The sequence below is a fragment of the Pogoniulus pusillus genome, chromosome 4, assembly GCF_015220805.1.
Source record: "Pogoniulus pusillus isolate bPogPus1 chromosome 4, bPogPus1.pri, whole genome shotgun sequence".
Classification (NCBI taxonomy): domain Eukaryota; kingdom Metazoa; phylum Chordata; class Aves; order Piciformes; family Lybiidae; genus Pogoniulus; species Pogoniulus pusillus.
The window spans coordinates 43,126,606-43,147,362 of NC_087267.1; the positions used below are offsets into that span (position 1 = coordinate 43,126,606).

Here is a 20,757-nt window from a genome sequence, read left to right on the forward strand (position 1 = left end):
TTTCAGACAACCACCTGTGGTGCCCTCCCTAGCAGTGTTTCTTTGCTTGCAAAATGTGTTGATCCTTTGGAATTTTAGGTTTTTGAAGCTGGGACTGGAAGTTTACCCTTAGTCAAAAAATGTTGTTGTTGCCTGGGAGAAAATCAAATGACTAAAAATGAAATTAAATTTACAAATCCCATTAAATTTTGTGGATGCAGGCTTGTTTCAATTTGGGGAGAAAAAGATGCTGCTGCCAAATGCAGGGAAGGAAAGGGTTATTTCCTATCAGATCTGTTTTGTATTTCCAGAGTGTTTCTTCAGCACATGCAATTTGAAATTCACCCCAAAGTCCTGGAGTTTTCTCTGTGTGTGTGGCTGCATACAGTGCATCCATGATTACCCTGGGCTTTTACTGAAATAAATGTGCTGTCTGGAGGCTCTAGCTCCCTCCTGCTTAAATCCAGGTGTAATGATAATGCCTATGTAAGAGTTCACTGGTATTGGCTAGCAAAGCTGCTGACAATGAAAGTATCATAGAATCAGTCAGGGTTGGAAGGAACCACAAGGATCATCTAGTTCTAACTCCCCTGCTGTGGGCACAGACACCCTACCCTAGATCAGCCTGGCCACAGCCTCAGCCAGCCTGGCCTTAAACACCTCCAGGCATGGGGCCTCAACCACCTCCCTGGGCAACCCATTCCAGCCTCTCACCACTCTCATGCTCAACAACTTCTTCCTGACCTCCACTCTGAACCTACCCATCTCCAGCTTTGCTCCATTCCCCCTAGTCCTGTCACTCCCTGACAGCCTAAAAAGTCCCTCCCCAGCTTTTTTGTAGGCTTCCTTCAGCTACTGAAGGTCACAAGAAGGTCACCACAGAGCTTTCTCTTCTGCAGACTGAACAGCCCCAACTCTTTCAGTCTGTCCTCATAGGAGAGGTGCTGCAGCCCTCTGAGCATCCCAGTGGCCCTTCTCTGGACACACTCCAGCATCTCCACATCCTTCTTGTAGTAGAGGCTCCAGAACTGGATGCAGTACTCCAGGTGGGGTCTCACCAGAGCGCAGGAGAGGGGGAGAATCACCTCCCTCCACCTGCTAGCCACACTTCTACTGATGCAGCCCAGGATCTGATTGGCCCTGCAGGCTGCAAGTGCACACTGCTGGCTTATGTTGAGCTTCTCATCTGGCAGCACCCTCGAGTTCCTCTCCTCAGGGCTGCTCTCAGCCACTCGTTGCCCAGCCTGGATTTGTGCTTGAGATTGCCTCGTCCCAGATGCAGGACCTTGCACTTGATCTTGTTGAACCTCATGAGCTTGTCTTGTGCCCTCCTCTCCAGCCTGTCCAGGTCCCTCTGGATGGGATCCCTGCCCTCCAGCATAAGTAAAGGAAATGGTTTGGTTTTTTTTGGGGGGGTGGTGGGGTGTTGTTTGTTTGTTTGTTTTAACCTCAGAATCCCATGCAGCTTCCTCCCAGGCCACCTAACTAACTAGAGCAGCCCACAGGCCAAACAGTTCTCTTTACGAGGTTGTCCATGTTGGTGCAAAGCCTGTCTGAGATGGTCTTTCACTGGGCAAGTGCATGGAAACGATCTTTTAGATGCCAGATCTTTCAGAAGTGTCTGTAGCACCTGTCTTATGGCCAGTAAAATCTGAGGGGCAGGTGGGTATTTTGTGTGTTACCTGGTGAGTACAGTCTACCTGAGTTCCTGAGAAAATGTAGGAAGTCTCCTGTCATTCATCTGGTGAAAATCAAGTTTGCTTTATGCTGTCAAATAAGAAATTGTAGAGAGAAGCTATGAAACAGGCTGCCCAGGGAGGTGGTGGAGTCACCATCCCTGCAGGTGTTCAAGCAAAGCCTGGCTGAGGCACTTAGTGCCATGGTCTGGTTGACTGGCTAGGGCTGGGTGCTAGGTTGGCCTGGGTGATCCTGGAGGTCTCTTCCAACGTGATTGATTCTATGATTCTATGATAAAGCAGGTGGCAGATAGATGCATGCTATATATTGTGATACTTAGACTATGTGTGAGGGCTGCGTGCCCAAACTGCATCTTACCACTTTTAGTGTCAAAACTAGCTTCCCTTGGCAGACACATTCTTTGTGTTACTAAAATATAACCAGGAATTGGAATGATTTCATTAAAAAATAACACAGAAACTCAACAAACCACTGAAAAAAACAGCAGGGGAAAAGCAAAAGGCATCCAAACCCTTACTGAGGGAACTGGTCTTCTTTGAGCAGAATAATATCAGCTTTGGATAAAGAAATAGCCAGGACTGACATGAGAAGGCTGCAATACTGTGAAGGGAAGAAGGCTGTGATGTGAGCTAGCTGCTGCTGAGCAGGTCTGCAGGAGGAGGAAATCTTGCCATTTCCTCCTGAGTGACTGGACAGCTCTAACTGCCCTGGGATGTCCAGATATGCCCTTTCTTGCACCAGATTTAACCAGCCTTCTGCTTCCCCACTGCTCACTCATTCCCAATAAATCATAGAATCATAGAACCAGGTTGGAAGAGACCTCCAAGATCATCCTTACTACTGAAAATGTTTTTGCCAGCTGAATGTTATGAAGTTCCCTTGGTGCAGGAGATGATGCTGGAAGTATTTTTTCTTCTCTGAGAAGGATTTCTTTGCTGTATCTTGGGCTTGGAATTTTTGGTTCATTTAGGATTGGCAAGGAGATTCTCTGATTTAAAAATTAACTGATTTTATTTCATCAGAACAGTGTGTCAGGTTGGGTGTTGAAGTTCAGAGCACTTCATTTGCCTAATATCCATTCTCTTGCCTTTTTCTCCCTTTGCCTATCAGACCTTTATTGAAGCTAGACTAGATGAGTCATGAACAGGAGGCACAAACATTTGCTACTGGAAATAAAGAGCAGTATTTTCCTGCACAGTGCCAAAAATGAATACCCATTTACTGCTGTTGTCTAAACACTGAACAAGCACTGTTTATATTTATTAGAGCTGGGTTTATAGACTACTTCCTTTTAGAGTAACAACCATTGTTTCATTTTATGAACTATTAAGAGGGCAAAAAACCATTTCAGTACGACTCCTGGTTGAAAGGCTGACTAAGGAAATGCCAATTCCAAACCCTCCAGTACATTTGTATTGTTATATTTGCTTCTGGTTAGACTGCTGGGCTCTTCCTTGCTGAGAGCTGAGGTGGCAAACACAATATGGTTTGGGGAGCAGCAGCTGGATTGCACTGTCTGTACACTGCCCAGGGAGGTGGTGGTGTTCAAACAAAGCCTGGATGAGGCACTTAGTGCCATGGTCTAGTTGATTGTCCAGGGCTGGGTGCTAGGTTGGACTGGATGAGCTTGGAGGTCCCTTCGAACCTTGTTGATTCTATGCTTGATTCTATGATAAGCAAAGCTTTGAATATTATTGCTGGGTCTGAGCCTTAAAGGTGTGTGAATGCCACATGATAATGGCAGTGCTGGGTACATGACACCTCCTCATGTGCTAGGAAAAGTAGCTTCTATAATGATGCTCCATGAAAATACCATATGCAGGTCCAGGCTTGTTTGAATCCAGTTCTTGAGGATTCCTCTCCTGGAGTCATCCTTGTTGGTCTGCCAAAGCTAGCTATGGCAAATTGTCCAAGTGCCCCCTCAGGTTCTATTCCTACTAAGTCTACAGCAAATGATCTTCCCAGCAATTTCCATAGGTGGCTGTACAGTGACAGTACAGTCAATTTTTTTCTGCCTTTGTCAGTATGTCTTTTCCATCCACTCTAACAAGATTTTGCCTGTCTTACAATTAAGAGTCAAAACCTGCCCATGAAGTACTGGAGAACAGAGAATGTGCAGGGTGCTGGCAGATTTTGGAGTCCCTGAAGACAATGAGCTGAGACCCCAGATAATTTAACATAGACAAACATGAGCCCAGCGCCTTAGCTTCTTCTGCAGTCAATGGAGTGTGAGAGGGGCTTTCACGTGGCAATTCTGCTCTTTCTGCAGGAGGACAGATAGTTCACTTCAAGCCCTACGAGGAGAGGCTGAGGGAGCTGGGATTGGTTAGCCTGGAGAAGAGGAGGCTCAGGGGTGACCTTATTGCTGTCTACAACTACCTGAAGGGTGGTTGTGGCCAGGGGGAGGTTGCTCTCTTCTCTCAGGTGGCCAGCACCAGAACAAGAGGACACAGCCTCAGGCTGTGCCAGGGGAAATTTAGGCTGGAGGTGAGGAGAAAGTTCTTCCCTGAGAGAGTCATTGGACACTGGAATGGGCTGCCCGGGGAGGTGGTGGCGTCGCCGTCCCTGGAGCTGTTCAAGGCAGGATTGGACGTGGCACTTGGTGCCATGGTCTAGCCTTGAGCTCTGTGGTAAAGGATTGGACTTGATGATCTGTGAGGTCTCTTCCAACCTTGGTGATACTGTGATACTGTGATACTATGATAGATCTGCCTGTTTCCAGTTGATTCTAGGGAGCCCAGGGTGAGATGCACAGCTAAGGGAATCTCCACTGCAAACACCTCTATGCGTTCAGATGAATCCCCTTCTGACACAAAGTGATGTGCACTTCTCCTCTTTTCTGCTTCATTATATGAACCAGAAGAGTATTTGGCAAACAAATAATTGGAGAGAAAAAAGAAAACACAGAAGAAGTAGAAAGAAAACACTATTGCATAAATGGAGCCCCCATTACAAGAAGGATGTGGAGATGCTGGAGTGTATCCAGAGAAGGGCTACGAGTATGCTCAGAGGGCTGGAGCAGCTCTGCTATGAGGACAGACTGAAAGAGTTGGGGCTGTTCAGTCTGCAGAAGAGGAGGCTCTGAGGTGACCTTCTTGTGGCCTTCCAGTAGCTGAAGGAAGCCTACAAAAAAGCTGGGGAGGGACTTTTCAGGCTCTCAGGGAGTGACAGAACTAGGGGAAATGGAGCAAAGCTGGAGGTCATAGGTTCAGCGTGGAGGTCAGGAAGAAGTTGTTGAGCATGAGAGTGGTGAGAGGCTGGACTGGGTTTCCCAGGGAGGTGGTTGAGGCCCCATGCCTGGAGGTGTTTCAGGCCAGGCTGGCTGAGGCTGTGGGCAGCCTGCTCTAGGGTAAGGTGTCCATGCCCATGGCAGTGGTGTTTGAACTAGATGATCTTTGTGGTCCCTTCCAACCCTGACTGATTCTATGATTCTAAATAGATAGATAAAAACCTGTGCAAGTATATTTCTCTGAGTATGAAAAATGCACACTCTCTATAAGTAATTCTCCTTTCTCCCTCCCCTCTCCATGTACATTTCTGGCTATCCAATTATTATGCACTTTCACACCCCACAGAGAACAGCATCTTAGCTCAAGGCTTTATCTCATTAATTTGTTTGTCGTGTATGCAATCATTAGGATTAAAGTTCATCTTAGCCCAAGAACTTGCATCTTAGCAGGATACTTGGCACTCTATCCTCAAAAAAATACCTTCTTATTTTGTTTGATCTGCTTGTCTGACTTTACTCAGTATTCCTGTCCTTTCTTGCCTACAAAAAACCCCAAACTTTTGTTTTTTGGTCATAAATGATTCATTCCCATCTGATTTTGAGTGGCCCTTTGTGACTATCAATGAAAAAGTGATGTTCTGTGAAGTGATGCCAGTCTGAGATGCAAGGTGGGGAGACTGAAGGGAGAAATTTGCCTGTAGGTGACTTCTGATACTTTCCAGTGAGAATAGTTCTGCAGTGTTGTCTGAGTATTGACAATATCGTCACAGGACTCTGGGCAGGCTCAGCACTCATTGGTTTCAAGCACTGTAGAAAGACAAACTAAGAAGCAGATTAAAAAACAACCCAAAAGCAAACACCACACACCACATTCCCCCCCCTCCCCCTAATCCTAATTGTTTATTGCCTAAATAGTCAGGTAAGAATAGATGAGCAGAGGCCAGTTTGTCTGCCTGGGAGATGCTCATATTAATCAGTGTTGCTTCCCTTATTTTCCCTAGAAGCACAGGTGAAGGATCATCTGGATGAGGCACTTAGTGCCATGGTCTAGCTGATTGGCTAAGGCTGGGTGCTAGGTTGGACTGGATGATCTTGGAGGTCTCTTCCAACCTGGTTCATTCTATGATTCTATGATCTAGTGACTGAGATTAGACTCGTGCTTACTATGATGGGATTAAGCTCCTGTACTCTGAGCTGCCCAAAAATCAGTCATGGAGGGGTGCACCTGTGTCAGTGAAGACAGAGGAGAGGTTTATCTCATTCTTTGAAAGGCAGGGTAGATTAGTTTCTGACTATGTTGATTCTCTTTCTGTGCACTGCTGAGGAACCCTTGATATCCAGTTTTGGAATCCCATGTTTTAGATAGCTAAAGGAAGAAGAAAGAAATCCATGACAAACCTCATCTGGAAACTGGAGACACTAGCACTACTTGGCAGACACAACTTTATCAAATCCTGGAAGGTGCTCACAGGAAAAGGCAAATGAGTGTTTTATTATTTTCATTGAAGACCTAGAAATTCCAAAGAGAAATGCAGAAGTTGTCTGAATGGTAGCTGGAGAATCATAGAATTATAGAATCAACCATGTTGGAAGAGACCTCCAAGATCATGCAGTCCAACCTAGCATCCAGCACTAGCCAATTAACTAGACCATGGCACTAAGTGCCTCATCCAGGCTTTTCTTGAACATCTCCAGGGATGGCAACTCCACCACCTCCCTGGGCAGCCCATTCCAATGCCAATCACTCTCTCTGACAACAACTTCCTCCTAACATCCAGCCTAGACCTCCCCCAGCACAACTTGAGACTGTGTCCCCTTGTTCTGCTTGCTCCCATGATGTATTAACAGGCATCTGAAGTTCTTGCCTATTGATAGTAGGGATACTGAGGAGGGATGGCAGACTGGAATATAAATGTCTGTCCTCTTGAAATCCTCTTTCTGATGTGACATGGTGGCTGATGATACTCTCTGTTTTGTTATCCCACAGGTTACTCTGGTCAGGACTTTGACTGGGCAGACTACCAGAAGCAGTGTGGAGCGGAGGCAGCACCTCACATGTGCTTTAGAAACGTAAGTTCTCTTTTTGCTTTTGCATCTCTCCTGTGAATCCATGTGAAACAAAATAACTCGCAGAGAAAAGCTGCAGCAAGGCTTTGGGAGGTGCTCTCAGATCACCATGAGTCGGTTTTAGGAAGTAAACTGGAGAAGTTTCAAGTCTCCATCCCTAAAAGGAAAAGAAGAATTATCTTTCTCTTGTGTTTATCTGATTCATTTAGATGTCCTGATCTTCATCTCCTCTCTGATTTTGTACAACACCTAGGACAAGAAAGATCTCAACTGACCATTGGCAGTAATTCAAATGGTATAAAACTAGATTAAAACATAAACTAGATTAAAACATAAACTAGATTAAAAAAAAATGCATGATATTGTCTGTTTCTCTTGACATTTGGGATGTTTTCTCTGGTTCCCAAGGGGGGGATACATTTAACAAAACAAAATGTGTTTAAAAGCTAAGGTTGAAACTGCTGAGCTTGGAGTGTGAGAAAGATGATTAACCCACATGGAATCTCTGGTCTGTAGGACAGTTCATGTTCTTCCCTGATACAGCAACAGTGATGTAAGAGTGAGCAGCATATGATTAAGCTGGAGGACATGATGATTCAGAGCTTTGGAAACAATGTTTTATATGCTGGTTTATGGCAATGACAATCTGGTGTGGCCTGATCCAACAGACATCCATAACTTGCTGAAAGGCAGATGTAGCCCTCTGCCTTTCCCAGTAATCTGATGTTCTTCTTCATGCTTGGGTGTTACCTGCCCCCCCTACACTTGAGAAAAATCACCCAGACTAGACTAAGAAGCTGGAAATTGAAGAATGAAGCTTTATATTTACAGCTTAGCACAATATGCAAACAGGTATTTACAATATTATGTACAGCTATAGACTGAAATAGACAAGTTAAAATGTAATACAGAAACACAACAGCCCTCCCAGAAACCTAAGTCCCCAGGAGGGGCTCCCAACTGCCCTTCCACCTCCTTTCCATCCCTCTACCTTATCCCAGACTTTGCCTTACATTCAAGGTGAGTTTGGAGAATCGTCCAGGGAGGTTAGGAAGCAGAAGGATTAGTCACACAAACAGCAGGTCAGAGAGAGAAGGGAGGCAGCCAGAGCCAGAGAGCAACTCTGTTATCTACGTTTGTGTTCTTGGTCTTATACATCTCAGGAAGTCTATGAGTGCAGTAGACATCACCATTGTTTCCTTTTCACAGCCTATCACGTAATTCCTCTCACTAAAATATCCCAGTTAGGCTCAAACTAGCACAGTGATCATACCTAAATAAGCACAGAAGGGTTTGCAAAGTGAAGTGATGCGACTGGTGGACAAGAGAGTTCACCTGTGAGTGACAGAGCCTTTCACTGGCCTCGGAAATCACAAGACCAGGGGACAGGATGTTTATGGAACGCAAAATGGTAACTATCTCACAAGATATCAGCTCTGTTTTTGCATCGAATGCAAAAGGGCAGAAGGGCTCTGCAGCAGGACCTTGACCACCTGGACAGATGGGCAGAGTCCAATGGGATGGCATTCAATAGCTCCAAGTGCAGGGTGCTGCACTTTGGCCACAACAACCCCATGCAGAGATACAAGCTGGGGTGGGAGTGGCTGGAGAGCAGCCAGACAGAGAGGGATCTGGGGGTGCTGATTGATACCCGCCTGAACATGAGCCAGCAGTGTGCCCAGGTGGCCAAGAGAGCCAGTGGCATCCTGGCCTGCATCAGGAATGGTGTGGTCAGCAGGAGCAGGGAGGTCATTCTGCCCCTGTACTCTGCACTGGTTAGACCACACCTTGAGGACTGTGTTCAGTTATGGCCCCCCCAGTTTAGGAGGGACATTGAGATGCTTGAGCATGTCCAGAGAAGGGCAACGAGGCTGGGGAGAGGCCTTGAGCACAGCCCTACGAGGAGAGGCTGAGGGAGCTGGGATTGGTTAGCCTGGAGAAGAGGAGGCTCAGGGGTGACCTTATTGCTGTCTACAACTACCTGAGGGGTGGTTGTGGCCAGGGGGAGGTTGCTCTCTTCTCTCAGGTGGCCAGCACCAGAACAAGAGGACACAGCCTCAGGCTGCACCAGGGGAGATTTAGGCTGGAGGTGAGGAGAAAGTTCTTCCCTGAGAGAGTCGCTGGACACTGGAATGGGCTGCCTGGGGAGGTGGTGGAGTCGCCGTCCCTGGAGCTGTTCAAGGCAAGGTTGGACGTGGCACTTGGTGCCATGGTCTAGCCTTGAGCTCTGTGGTAAAGGGTTGGACTTGATGATCTGTGAGGTCTCTTCCAACCCTGATGATACTGTGATACTGTGTGATCTGTGGTGGCCCAAGGGCAGCCTGGCTTGGAGCAGACCTTTAATGATGAACCCTTTTCTGTTAATGGATTCGAGAAAACCTGTATCTACAGAGTCTGACTTGAGAATCAAAGCAGAGCTTGGGTTTCTTTGCCCCATTTGGTGTGCCACCTGATGCAAACTCCTCTGCCTCCAGGGATTTTAAGCAAAGATTTCTGAAAGTGCTCAAGGAAGCTGAACAAATGTCTGAGTGGGACATCTACCACGTTCCCTCTTTTCTGCAAGCACACTTCCCTTTATATCACCTTTTATTCTGTCAAGTAATGAATCTATGCTCTCCACACTGGCAGCTTTGAAAATAGTCTGAGTAGTATCCTCCAAAGATTAAATCAAATCTAAGCCCTCCTTTTTTTTTTTTTTTAATGGAAAAAATCATCAGATGAACATGTATCTGTTACTCTTTCACTCTTGATAAGACAGCTCTCTGCAGAGAGATGTAATCTTGCTGTTGTCACTTGTGCAGCCTCCCTGGCAGGTTGGTCCATTTGTTTTGTGGCTGCGAGCAGCTTTTTGATAGAAGCTTTACTGCCAACACATCTTCCACCTAGTGCAGCCAGACGTGGTGCTGGAAGTGGATGTGCTGCAACTCTTTCCTCAGGGGGGATATTTAACAAGGAGAGGCAGTTATGAAATGGATTGACATGACCAAATGCTTAGTAAAATAAACTCCCAGCTAACTGTTTTGCCATTGATTCTGTATAAATTAGCCTCCAGCGCCGAACTGCAATGAAAGGAACTGGTGTGATGATAAATGATGTTTCCTTGTTAGGGAACATAAAAGGCATTTAAACAAACTCACCCTGCTTTTCTGCAGTCCTGGCAGCTTTTATAGTGTAAGGCTGATCCGTGTCTTGAGCAAGGCTGGCAAGGAGGGAAGTAATGTTTAAGACTTGCATTACTGTCTTGGGAGACCTCTTAATAAAAAAGAAAGAAGAATAAACAACGCCACCACACAAACAAATAACAACAACAAAAGACCAAATCCAGAAGCTTTTACTCTCACAGAGAGCTCCCAGTGATAGTTCAGTGTGAAGTGAGCACGGTGAGAAGTGCTAGACAAAGAGCAGAAAGGTTGAATTTGAGTCTGACATTCAATTGATGGATGAGATCTCGTCCAGGTGAAATCTCATCCAAGGGAAGGGATGCTATAAAGGCAAGACCTTCTCACTCTCCACAACTGCCTGAAAGTGGGTTTTAGCAGGGTGGATGTTGTTGTCTCTAGTAGCAAGGACAAGAGGAAACAGCCTTGAGACTGACCAGGGCAGATTTAGGTTGAATATTTAAAGAAACTTCACTGAGAGGGATAGCAAACACTGGAATAGATTCCCCACAAGGGTGGTTGAATCCCTGTCCCTGGAGATGCTGAGCAATGTGGTTTCGTAGAGCTAGATAATGGTGCAACTCAGTGACTCGAAAGGTCTTTCCAACCAAAATAATGCTGTGATTCTGTGATCTTTTTGTGCTGCTCTGTGCAGAGATGCAGGCACCCAGAGCTGATAGATGGCAGAATGGGTGGGACAGAGGGCAGGAAAATGCAAGGAAAGGAAGTGATGGCATGGTCACTGGTATTCCATTAGTGTGTTTTCAGGGTTGGTGGTGGTGGGGATATTGGGAAGAAACTGACCTTACATGAAGGGAGAGAGGATGTGAAGTGACAGAGGGTAAGGGTAAAACGATGCTTGGCTTGTGGGGAAGGTTGTGGGGTCTTGGGTTTCCTCTGCATTTGAGATCAGCTGCAATGGCTGCAGACAGGAGCTGTGGTTTATGTTAGGCTCTGGCAGGAGCAGGAGGGACTCAGCAGACTGCTGCTATCTCATGGCCAGACCAACCCCAGACTGAAGAGGTTTGCCAAGGCACACAGTAGCCTGTAAAAGTGGTACCTCAGTGATTTGAACTACAGCTTCCATCAGGCTCTTAGCCTCTTAGTACTACGGGGGCTGTTGCATTCTGACAAGCTCATGACCTCGCATTTTGCTTGTGTGCTTTTTATTTGGGGTGATGACTGCTCTTTTGGGCATCATTGATGCATTATCTGGCTTGGCTTTACACGCAGTGGGGAAAAGCAGGAGAGCAGTGGAGGTCCTGCTGTGGCAGGAAACACAACTGGCTCCACCTACACTCACCTGCACTTAGGTAACCTGAAGTCTACAGAGAAGAAGCTTACACACTGAGCTTAAAATACTCCAGGAAAATAAGTGTACTTAGATTTCTCTCAAGTTCACTCAGCCAGGGAAATTAGCTGTGTAGAGAAGTTTCTCTGGTCTCAGGGAAGACAAATGATGATTTACATTGCAAGGTTTCTCCTAGCAAGCACAGCAGATCTGTGAACCCTCTGTGTGGTATCTCATAACTAACTGTGGCTAACAAATACACCACTGGTAAGCATTCAGATATGCTTGGAGCTGGTGTGGAGCAAAATCTTCTCAGTCTCTGAGAGTGAGGGAGTGGAGTAAACTGTGAAATACATTGTTTTTTGATGTGTTACCATCATTGTTTTCTTTCACATGAGAGTCTAGAGGAGCTCCATTTTGAGTCTGGTTGCCTTTGTGTTCTTCAGCGCATCTTGCACTTCAGGAAAGCAAACCATGCAAAATTGATGCTTCCCAGTGAACAGCCTAAGTGAAGTCATGCAGTGTTGTAGTGCCATATTTCAGTGCTGGTCCTTGACTCTTTCAGACATCCTTCAGCCGTGGCTTTACTAAGAACATGAAGTTGGAGGCAGTGAACCCTAGGAACCCTGCAGAGATATGTGTTGCTTCTATCACCTCGGTTAAAGGACGATTAATGTGGCTTCACCTTGAAGGTATGTACTGTAAAGGCTCCTGAGGCTTCTTATGTTTGTGTGGGTCTTTCGAATCCTCTCTCAATTTTGTCCTTCACCTTTTGCACAATATTGCTTTCTCCAGTCTTTCATTTTTATATGCATTGTAAAGAATTATCTTCGCCTGCCCTCTCCACAAGGGCACACAAGACCTTCCATCCTCCCATCCACATGAAATCTATCAGCACAATCTCCATGGATGACAGAAATCTCCTAACTGCCATCATGATAGGCCTCCATCCTGAGCATGGATCTTTGTCTCCCCTGTGCAGCTGAGATGTCCAATGTGATTTCCATCAGGCTTCCATGGGTTCTCCTGTCCTGCAGCTTCCTTTGTTCCTGCCTTCCTTCCTCTCCATTTTCTTAGCTAGATCCATAAATCTTCTGCAATATGTACTACTACTTGCTGTGCCCATTGCATGCCCATATCACACTTCTCCTTGATCATACAATTTCATTTGCTACCTAAGAGAGCTGTTGCAGACAGCCTTTTATAATATAGGTTTTAGCAAGTTCCCATCCCATGGAGCACAGCACCATTGTACAAGCAGCATTAGGAGAGTACTGAAAAAAACTAGCAGAGCAAAAACACTGTGTCAAAACTTCCATTTCTGTCTTGAAATGAGGTACAGGTGAGCTCATTTTTTGTGTGGTTTTCCTTCTGAGACTTCCTTTCACAAGTCATCTGGGCAAGGACTTCTGAAGTAAGTGTAATTTAGAACAACACAGGCATACCTCTTATCATTGCTTTAAAACCAGTGTTATTTGTAAAGTTACCAAGAGCAGAAAGCTCTGCTCATTGAAGTTATTGTAGCATGCATCATTGTCACAGCATAGTTAATTTTTACCCATCAAGGTAACACACTGTTGTTTGAAGCTACTGGATTCATCTATAATGAATGTAAGAGCTTCAGTTTCCCTCTGAAATCAATAGTAATTGGGTCAGCACCAACTGCAACCATGATACACTGCTTTGTTTTCTTCTGGAGACCCATGAAAATATCAAAGGCACTTCTCAGAATCACACAGAAGCATAGAATCAACCAGGTTGGAAGAGACCTCCAACATCATCCAGTCCAACCTAGCACCCAGCCACATCCAATCAACCAGACCATGACACTAAGTGCCTCATCCAGGCTTTGCTTCAACACCTCCAGGGACAGTGACTCCACCACCTCTCTGGGCAGCCCATTCCAATGCCAATCACTCTCTCTGACAACAACTTCCTCCTAACATCCAGCCTAGACCTCCCCCAGCACAACTTGAGACTGCATCCCCTTGTTCTGTTGGCTCCCATGATGTATTAATAGGTGTCCAGAGGTCTTGCCTACTGATAGTAGGGATACTGAGGAGAGATGGGAGAGACTGTGTCCCCTTGTTCAGCTCCCTCAGCCTCTCCTCACAGGGCTGTGTTCCAGGCCTCTCACCAGCTTTGTTGCCCTCTCTGGACATGTTCCAGGACCTCAACATCTCTCTTGAATTGAGGAGCCCAGAACTGGACACAGGACTCAAGGTGTGGCCTGACCAGTGTTGAGTACAGGGGCAGAATGACCTCCCTTGTCCTCCTGGCCACACTGTTCCTGATACAGCCAATAGGAAATGGTCTTTCTTAATGTCTTTAAATCAACTATTCCCCCAAATCCCTGGCTAGAGGCACGGAGAGTGCCACACACTCCCTCATTCCTCCCTTCCCTCAACCCTTTCTCCCCTTCATTCCTTTAATTTCTTAAAGGATGTTTTTACAACTTATAATAACCCCCCCCCCTTGTGCATCTCCCTGTGTTTTGAGTTCTGACATAAAAGTGCTTTAGGCTTGGTTTCTATCTCAGTGCCAGGAATAGAATGATCTGTAGTAAATGGAGAGGATGAAAAGACTGCAAACAAAGTAAAAAGAAACCCTTGCTGCTGTCGAACTACATAACTCCAGTATGCACAGCCTTACACTAAAACTAGGCATTAAAACCAGCACAAAACCCTGCTTGCAGAGCTGTAAAGTAAATGTGGCTTGAACTGTGGCATGGGGTGGGTTTTTTTGAGTCCATTAATACACTCTTGTTTCTAACTGGCTATTTATATTCTGGTAGCACCAACACTCCCCAGCGACCATGGGAGCCCATCGCTGAAGCCCTCGGGTCCCACCATTTATCATGGGCACGTCTGAAGCTTTCATTGTTGCCCTCCCAGTTTCACTGCCTTGATGGCCCAAACTGCAGCCATAAACCAGGATGCAGTAGTTAAGCAGTGTTGAGTTAGACACACGGGAACATTGCTTAATAAATCACACTTTGTACAGTAGCAAAACTCTGTAAACTTCAGGGCGAGCATTTAATGAGCAGCAGTATAGTTCCCCCGTGGTGGAGAAGAAGCATAAGGCTGATCTGATGTGCACATCCCATCACTTTCTGCTACTTTATTACTCATCATCTGCATTGTTAATTTTTACTGGTTCATTTTAGATTTTAATGCTGAAGCTTTCTGGTGTGAATTTATACAAGCAGTAATGCACACCCTCTGCACAGCCAAGGAATGTGAGGAAAACCTTTTTGTTAATCACTTTTCCAGGGAGGTTTTCCACAATTTTCCCTCTGAGAGTTTTCTGCTCTGTTCTGTTCATCCTATAAGCTTCATATCAGCAGATGGTAGTTTTCCTCATGCTGTTTTCCAATCTCCCTGTTCTTTTCTTTCAGCCACAAACATGGTCATAGAATTATGGAACCATAGGGGTTGGAAGAGACTTTTGGAGATAGCTGAGCTCAATCCCCCTGCCAAAGCAGTTTCACCCAGGGCAGGTCACATAAGAATGCATCCAGATGAGTCTTGACAGCCTCTAGAGAAGGAGGCTCCACAATTTTAGGACAAGGAGCAGTAGATGCAAGCTGCAGCACAGGAGGTTCCACCTCAAGACAAGAGGGACACTTCTTTACTGTAAGGGTCACAGAGCACTGGAACAGGCTGCTCTGAGAGGTTGTGGAGTCTCCTCTGGAGACTTTCAAGGCCTCTCTGGATGTGTTCCTCTGTGATCTGAGCTACATTGTACAAGTCCTGGTCTGATGGTGGGGGTGGACTCAGTGATGTCTATGGGTCCCTTCCAACCCCTGACATCCTGTGAATCATTCTGGACAGCCTGTTCCAGTGCTCTGCCACTCTTACAGTAAAGTTTTTCCTCATATTGAGGTGGAACTTCCTGTGTTCCAGTTCATATCAGTTGCCTCTTGTCTTATCACAGGGCACCACTAGAAAGACTCACTCCTTCTTCTTGATTCCTGCCAAGAAGACTGTTGTAAACATCAGTCAGATCCCCTCTCAGTGTGCTTTTCTCCAAGCTAAACAGTCAGGTATCTTACCCTTTCCTTACGAGTCAGGTGTTCCAGTTCCTTCATCATCTTCAGATGTTGCAAAAGAAAGGGTCAGAATGATAAAACATCTCTTCTATGAGAACAAGATGAGCAGGTTAGGGTAGTTCAACCTGGAGAAGAGGATGCTCCAGAGAGACCTTATTGCAGCCTTTCAGTACTTAAAGGGTGACTGTAAGAAAAATGGGGATAGATTTTTTTAGCAGTGTGATGTTTTTGCTGAAGAAGGGTAGATTTAGACTAGGTACAAGGAAGAAATATTTGATGGTGAGGGTGGTGAAACACTCAAAGAGGTGATAAAAGCCTCATTCCTGGAAACATACAGGTTAGGCTAAGTAAGATTCTGATAAATGTGATGTAGTTGAAGATGGGGATTAAGAAAAGCCTGGATGAGGCACTTAGTGCTGTGGTCTAGTTGATTGGACAGGGCTGGGTGCTAGGTTGGACTGAATGATCTTGGAGGTCTCTTCCAACCTGGTTGATTCTATGATTCCATGACCTTTAAAGATCCCTTCCAACCCTAACATCCTATGAATCTACAGTTCTTTTCCATTTAACATCTCAAACCTCATGGACATTTCTTAGTCTGACAAGATGGCAACATAAAATGCAGCAAATGAAACTAACGAGTCTCAAACAAGCTGTTTTCCACTGACATGAGCAAGGGCCAGATGAAGCAGTAAGGTATCAGAAGTGGAAGATAGGAATATCAATTGCCAGAGAGAAGAATTGTGCCTGGGAGTACAGAGTAGCTGTGAATATGTCTTTCAAGAGCAATAACAGTGTTGGAGAACAGACATTGCAGTGTGTCCTTGCTCGTCAGAGTGGCTGCAGCTGCAAACTTTAAGAGCAAACTTTTATGTCACATCTATTCCTGGGTTTAGGCAGGGAATCATAGAATCAAACAGGTTGGAAGAGACCTACAAGATCATCCAGTCCAACTTAACACCCAGCCCTATCCAGTCATCTAGATCTAGACCATGGCACTAAGTGCCTCATCCAGTCTTTTCTTCAATACCTCTGGGGACGGTGACTCCACCACCTCCCTGGGCAGCCTATTCCAATGCCAATCACTCTCTCTGTGAAGAACTTCCTCCTAACACTCAGCCTATACTTCCCCTGGCACAACTTGAGACTGTGTCCCCTTGTTCTATTGCTGGTTGCCTGGCAGAACAGACCAACCCCACCTGGCTACAGCCTCCCTCCAGGTAGTTGTAGACAGCAATGAGGTCACCCCTGAGCCAGTCTTTTCCAAGCTAAACGCCCCCAGCTCCCTCAACCTCTCCTCATAGGGACACATTACAACACCTCAACATCTCTTTTGAATTGAGGAGCCCAGAACTGGACACAGCACTCAAGGTGTGGCCTGACCAGTGCTGAGTACAGGGGAAGAATAACCTCCCTTGTCCTACTGGCCACACTGTTCCTGATGCAGGCCAGGATGCCATTGGCTCTCTTGGCCACCTGGGCACACTGCTGGCTCATCTTCAGCTACTATCTATGAGTACCCCCAGGTCCCTCTCTGCCTGCCTGCTCTCCAGCCACTCTGTCCCCAGCCTGTAGTGCTGCTTGGGGTTGTTGTGTCCAAAGTGTAGAACCCTGCACTTGGCCTTGTTAAATCTCATCCCATTGGCCTCTGCCCACCCATGCAGCCTGTCCAGGTCCCTCTGCAGGGCTCTCCTACCTTCCAACAGCTCCACACCTGCTCCTAGCTTGGTGTCATCTGCAAACTTACTGAAGTACATTTGATCTGTTTATTTGGTCAGAATAACACTGTAAAACAGTTACAGTGATGAAAATAATGGGTTTTTCCAGTCCTGTTGAAATTTCAGCAGGAGCTGTGTGGGATCTCTTGCTTTGTTAAGGGCTTGATTCATGACTTGTCCACTTCATGCATGTCTTGCCACTGACTTCAGCAATTCAGCAAAGACATCAAGCCCCTGGCTGGATTTGTGGTGTTAGGTGAAAATGTTTTGACCACTGGAGAGTGCAGCTTTCATCAGGTCCAAATTGAGCAGTGACCTCTTGATGTTTTCTCAAGGAAGGGCATGATTTTGCAGGGAATGCCAGCTGCTGAGGCCTTGTGCTGGGGCTCAGCTGCTCATGACCACATTTTGTTCTGAATCACAGAGTCACAGAATGTTAAGGGATGGAAGTGATCTCAAAAGATCATTTAGTCCAACACCCCTGCCAGAACTGGACCACTTTTGGGTTTTTTTATGATGGTCCAGTTTTAATTTTTATTATTTTTTTTATCCCACTTCCTCCTCCTTTCCTCTCCATCTCTTTTCCCCCATCTTCCTCCTTTCCTTTCCATCTCCTTCCTTTCCTCTTCATCTTCTTCTTTCCCCCATCTTCCTCCTTTTCTCTCCATCTTCTTCCTTTTCCCCATCTTCTTTTCATCTCTGTCCTTTTCGTCTCCATCTCCCCCCTTTCAGCACCACCTCCCCTTTTCCACCCTGTCTGCCTCTTTCCCACTCCACCCCACCCCACCCCACGTTTGCCTATTTTTACCCCAAACCCAGAGCACCTGGGTGCTGTTGGAGACTCCTCCCACCCCAGGTGTGATCACTTTGCCCTCCCTGCTCACTGCCCTTTTTAAGTGGCTCCAGGAAGGCAGAAGCCCCAAGTTTGCCCATTTGGGCAGAGGGATCCTCCTCTCATCATCACTGGTGAGTCCCTGTGGTGGTCACACTGGGTGAATGGGAGTGGGTTCTAAAGGCCGGGGGGCCTGGTTGGCCCCCCGGTTATACAGGCTAGAGACTCAATACTTGTTTTAACATCACCTAATGGGTGCTGGCTGAGCCTCTTTACTTAAGCTGAGCTGCTCTCTGTTTAGCTGCTTCTTTCTGCTCTCTTATGATGAGCTTAAGTACTTGGCTGAAGTGGAAGCTCATGGTGCAGTGGTGTTGTTGTCACAGAATTTGATTGGGTTGGAAAAGCCCTCTAGGATTATCAAGCCAAATCTTCAGCTCAACACCACCATGGCTGTTAAACTGTATCCCAAAATGCCATGGCCACATGTTGCTTAAACACTTCAGGTCACTATTGTGACTCCACCACCTCTCTGGGCAGCTCCAATGCCTGACCACTCTTGCAGCAAATAAATTGTTCCTCATGTCCAACCCAAACCTCTCCTAGCACAATTTCAGCCCTTTTTTAACTGATTCTATCACCTAATACTAGGATGAAGAGACCAACTTCCACCTCACTGCAACTTTCTTTCAGGGAGTTGTAAAGAGCAATGAGGTTTCTCCTCAGCCTCCTCTTCTCCACACTTAATAGCTCCATATCCCTTAGCCACTCCTCACCAGCCCAGTTTTCTAGCCTCTTCACCAGCTTTGTTCCCTGGACACACTCCAGCCCCTCAACATCCTCCTTGGCATGTACTTTCATCCCATCCTCTTCTCTTCTCCATGTCCCAGAGAAGCTGAGACTGTACCTTCAATGTATCATGTATGAACACAATGCAGGGCCCAGAGAAATACTGTGAAGGCCCCCTTGAATCTATGCAGGCATCATGACTTTGTTTCTGTAACAATTTCCTCCAGCAGTGTGAGCACCATCACCTATTTTCCTGAGCTTTCCTTTTGTACAGCCACAAACTCTCAAAGTGCAACAAGTTTATTACAGGAGACAAGATTGATCCAAATGCTGCATCTCAGCCTCAGTGCCATTCCCATCACAAAGTTCAATTACTGTTTCAATTACATTGCAAGCCCTTGATGAGCATTCATTAGTGGGAAGTTCCCTGTAGTCATCTAGTGGTGCACAGTCAAATGCTGCTGCTTTAAGTGGGAGGCAAAGATGCTGTAACAGATGCAAAGATGAGGGTACTGCAAGGCAGGCTGCTGCTCCTTTGGTCTCTCTTATTAGGAGGCCATCTCATGCTGACACTGGAGCTATGTGTCCCAGGATGGAAATGGCAGAGGAGGGTGAAGTTCCTGGCCTTGTTAGCCCATGGAATTCAAGTAATTAAGTGGTATCTTGAGTCAGGACTCAGAATTGTTTTCACATGAACTCATAGCCAGCAGGAGTATCTCCATGTGCTGTAATGGGCTTTGAGTATGATCCACATATACCGAGACAGGAGAGTTTCTTCTAAAGGAGACAGAATAACCAAACTTGAAGAGATTTGCTTTAAGGAGAGATGTTGCTAAGTCTTGTAGGAAAAGAATTAGAGAGGCAAAACCCCATTTAGAACTTAGGCTGGCCACTGCTGTTAAGGAGAATAAAAATTAGTTCTATAAATATATTAATGGTGAGTGAAAGGGAAAGGACAACCTCCAGTCCTTATTAGATAGAGAGGGGGAATATAGTGACAAAGGATGAGGAAATGGCAGAGGTGCTTAGTGCTTTCTTTGCCTCAATCTTCAATAGTCCTTCCTCAGTATCCCTACTATCAGTAGGCAAGAACTCCAGATGCCTGTTAATACATCATGGGAGCCAACAGAACAAGGGGACACAGTCTCAAATTGTGCCAGGGGAGGTCTAGGCTGGATGTTAGGAGGAAGTTGTTGGCAGAGAGAGTGATTGGCATTGGAATGGGCTGCTCAGGGAGGTGGTGGAGTCACCATTCCTGGAGGTGTTGAAGAAAAGCCTGGCTGAGGCACTTAGTGCCATGGTCTAGTTGATTGGATACGGCTGGGTGCTAGGTTGGCCTGGATACTCTTAGAGGTCTCTTCCAACCTGGTTGGTTCTATGATCCTGTGATTCTCATTGGATTTTTGGAGTCTGTTATTCCAGAGATCTTAGTGCATCTCTCCCACTTGGGGTTTTTGTATTGCCTCAATGAGGTGGTATAGAATAGAAGAGACCAGGTTGGAAGAGACTTCCAAGATCATCCAGTCCAACCTATCCCCTAACCCTATCCAGACAACTAGACCTTGGCACTAAGTGCCTCATCTAGTTCAACAAAGACAAGTGTAAGGTTCTGGAAAAACAATGCAGGGATACAGCACAGGCTGAAGAGTGACCTGGGGATCCTGGTGAACAACAGACTCAGTATGAGTGAGTAATCTCCTGCTGCAGCAAACCAAGCCAGGAGGATGCTCAGTTGCATGAACAAGGGCATCACTAACAGAGGTAAAGAAGTCATTATCCCACTCTACTCAGCACTTGTCAGCACACACCTGGAATACTGTGTACAGTTTTGGTCCCCACTATGCAAAAGAGATGTGGACAGGTTGGAGAGAGTCCAGACAAGGGCCACAAAGATGATCTAAGGGCTGGGGCACTGCTCTATGAGTAAAGGCTGAGAACTAGATTTATT

The 20,757-nt window shown here is 46.1% G+C and overlaps 1 protein-coding gene across 2 annotated transcripts in view; it reads left to right on the top strand.

Annotated features, from left to right (window-relative positions):
- Positions 1-20,757, top strand: part of SFMBT2 (Scm like with four mbt domains 2) — a 173,663-nt gene that overhangs the window by 113,405 nt on the left and 39,501 nt on the right. For both annotated transcript variants that reach the window (XM_064142702.1, XM_064142701.1), the window contains exons 10-11: positions 6,894-6,976; positions 11,988-12,114. In XM_064142702.1, the coding sequence (XP_063998772.1) occupies positions 6,894-6,976; positions 11,988-12,114 (210 nt within the window). The remainder of the gene's footprint in view (positions 1-6,893; positions 6,977-11,987; positions 12,115-20,757) is intronic.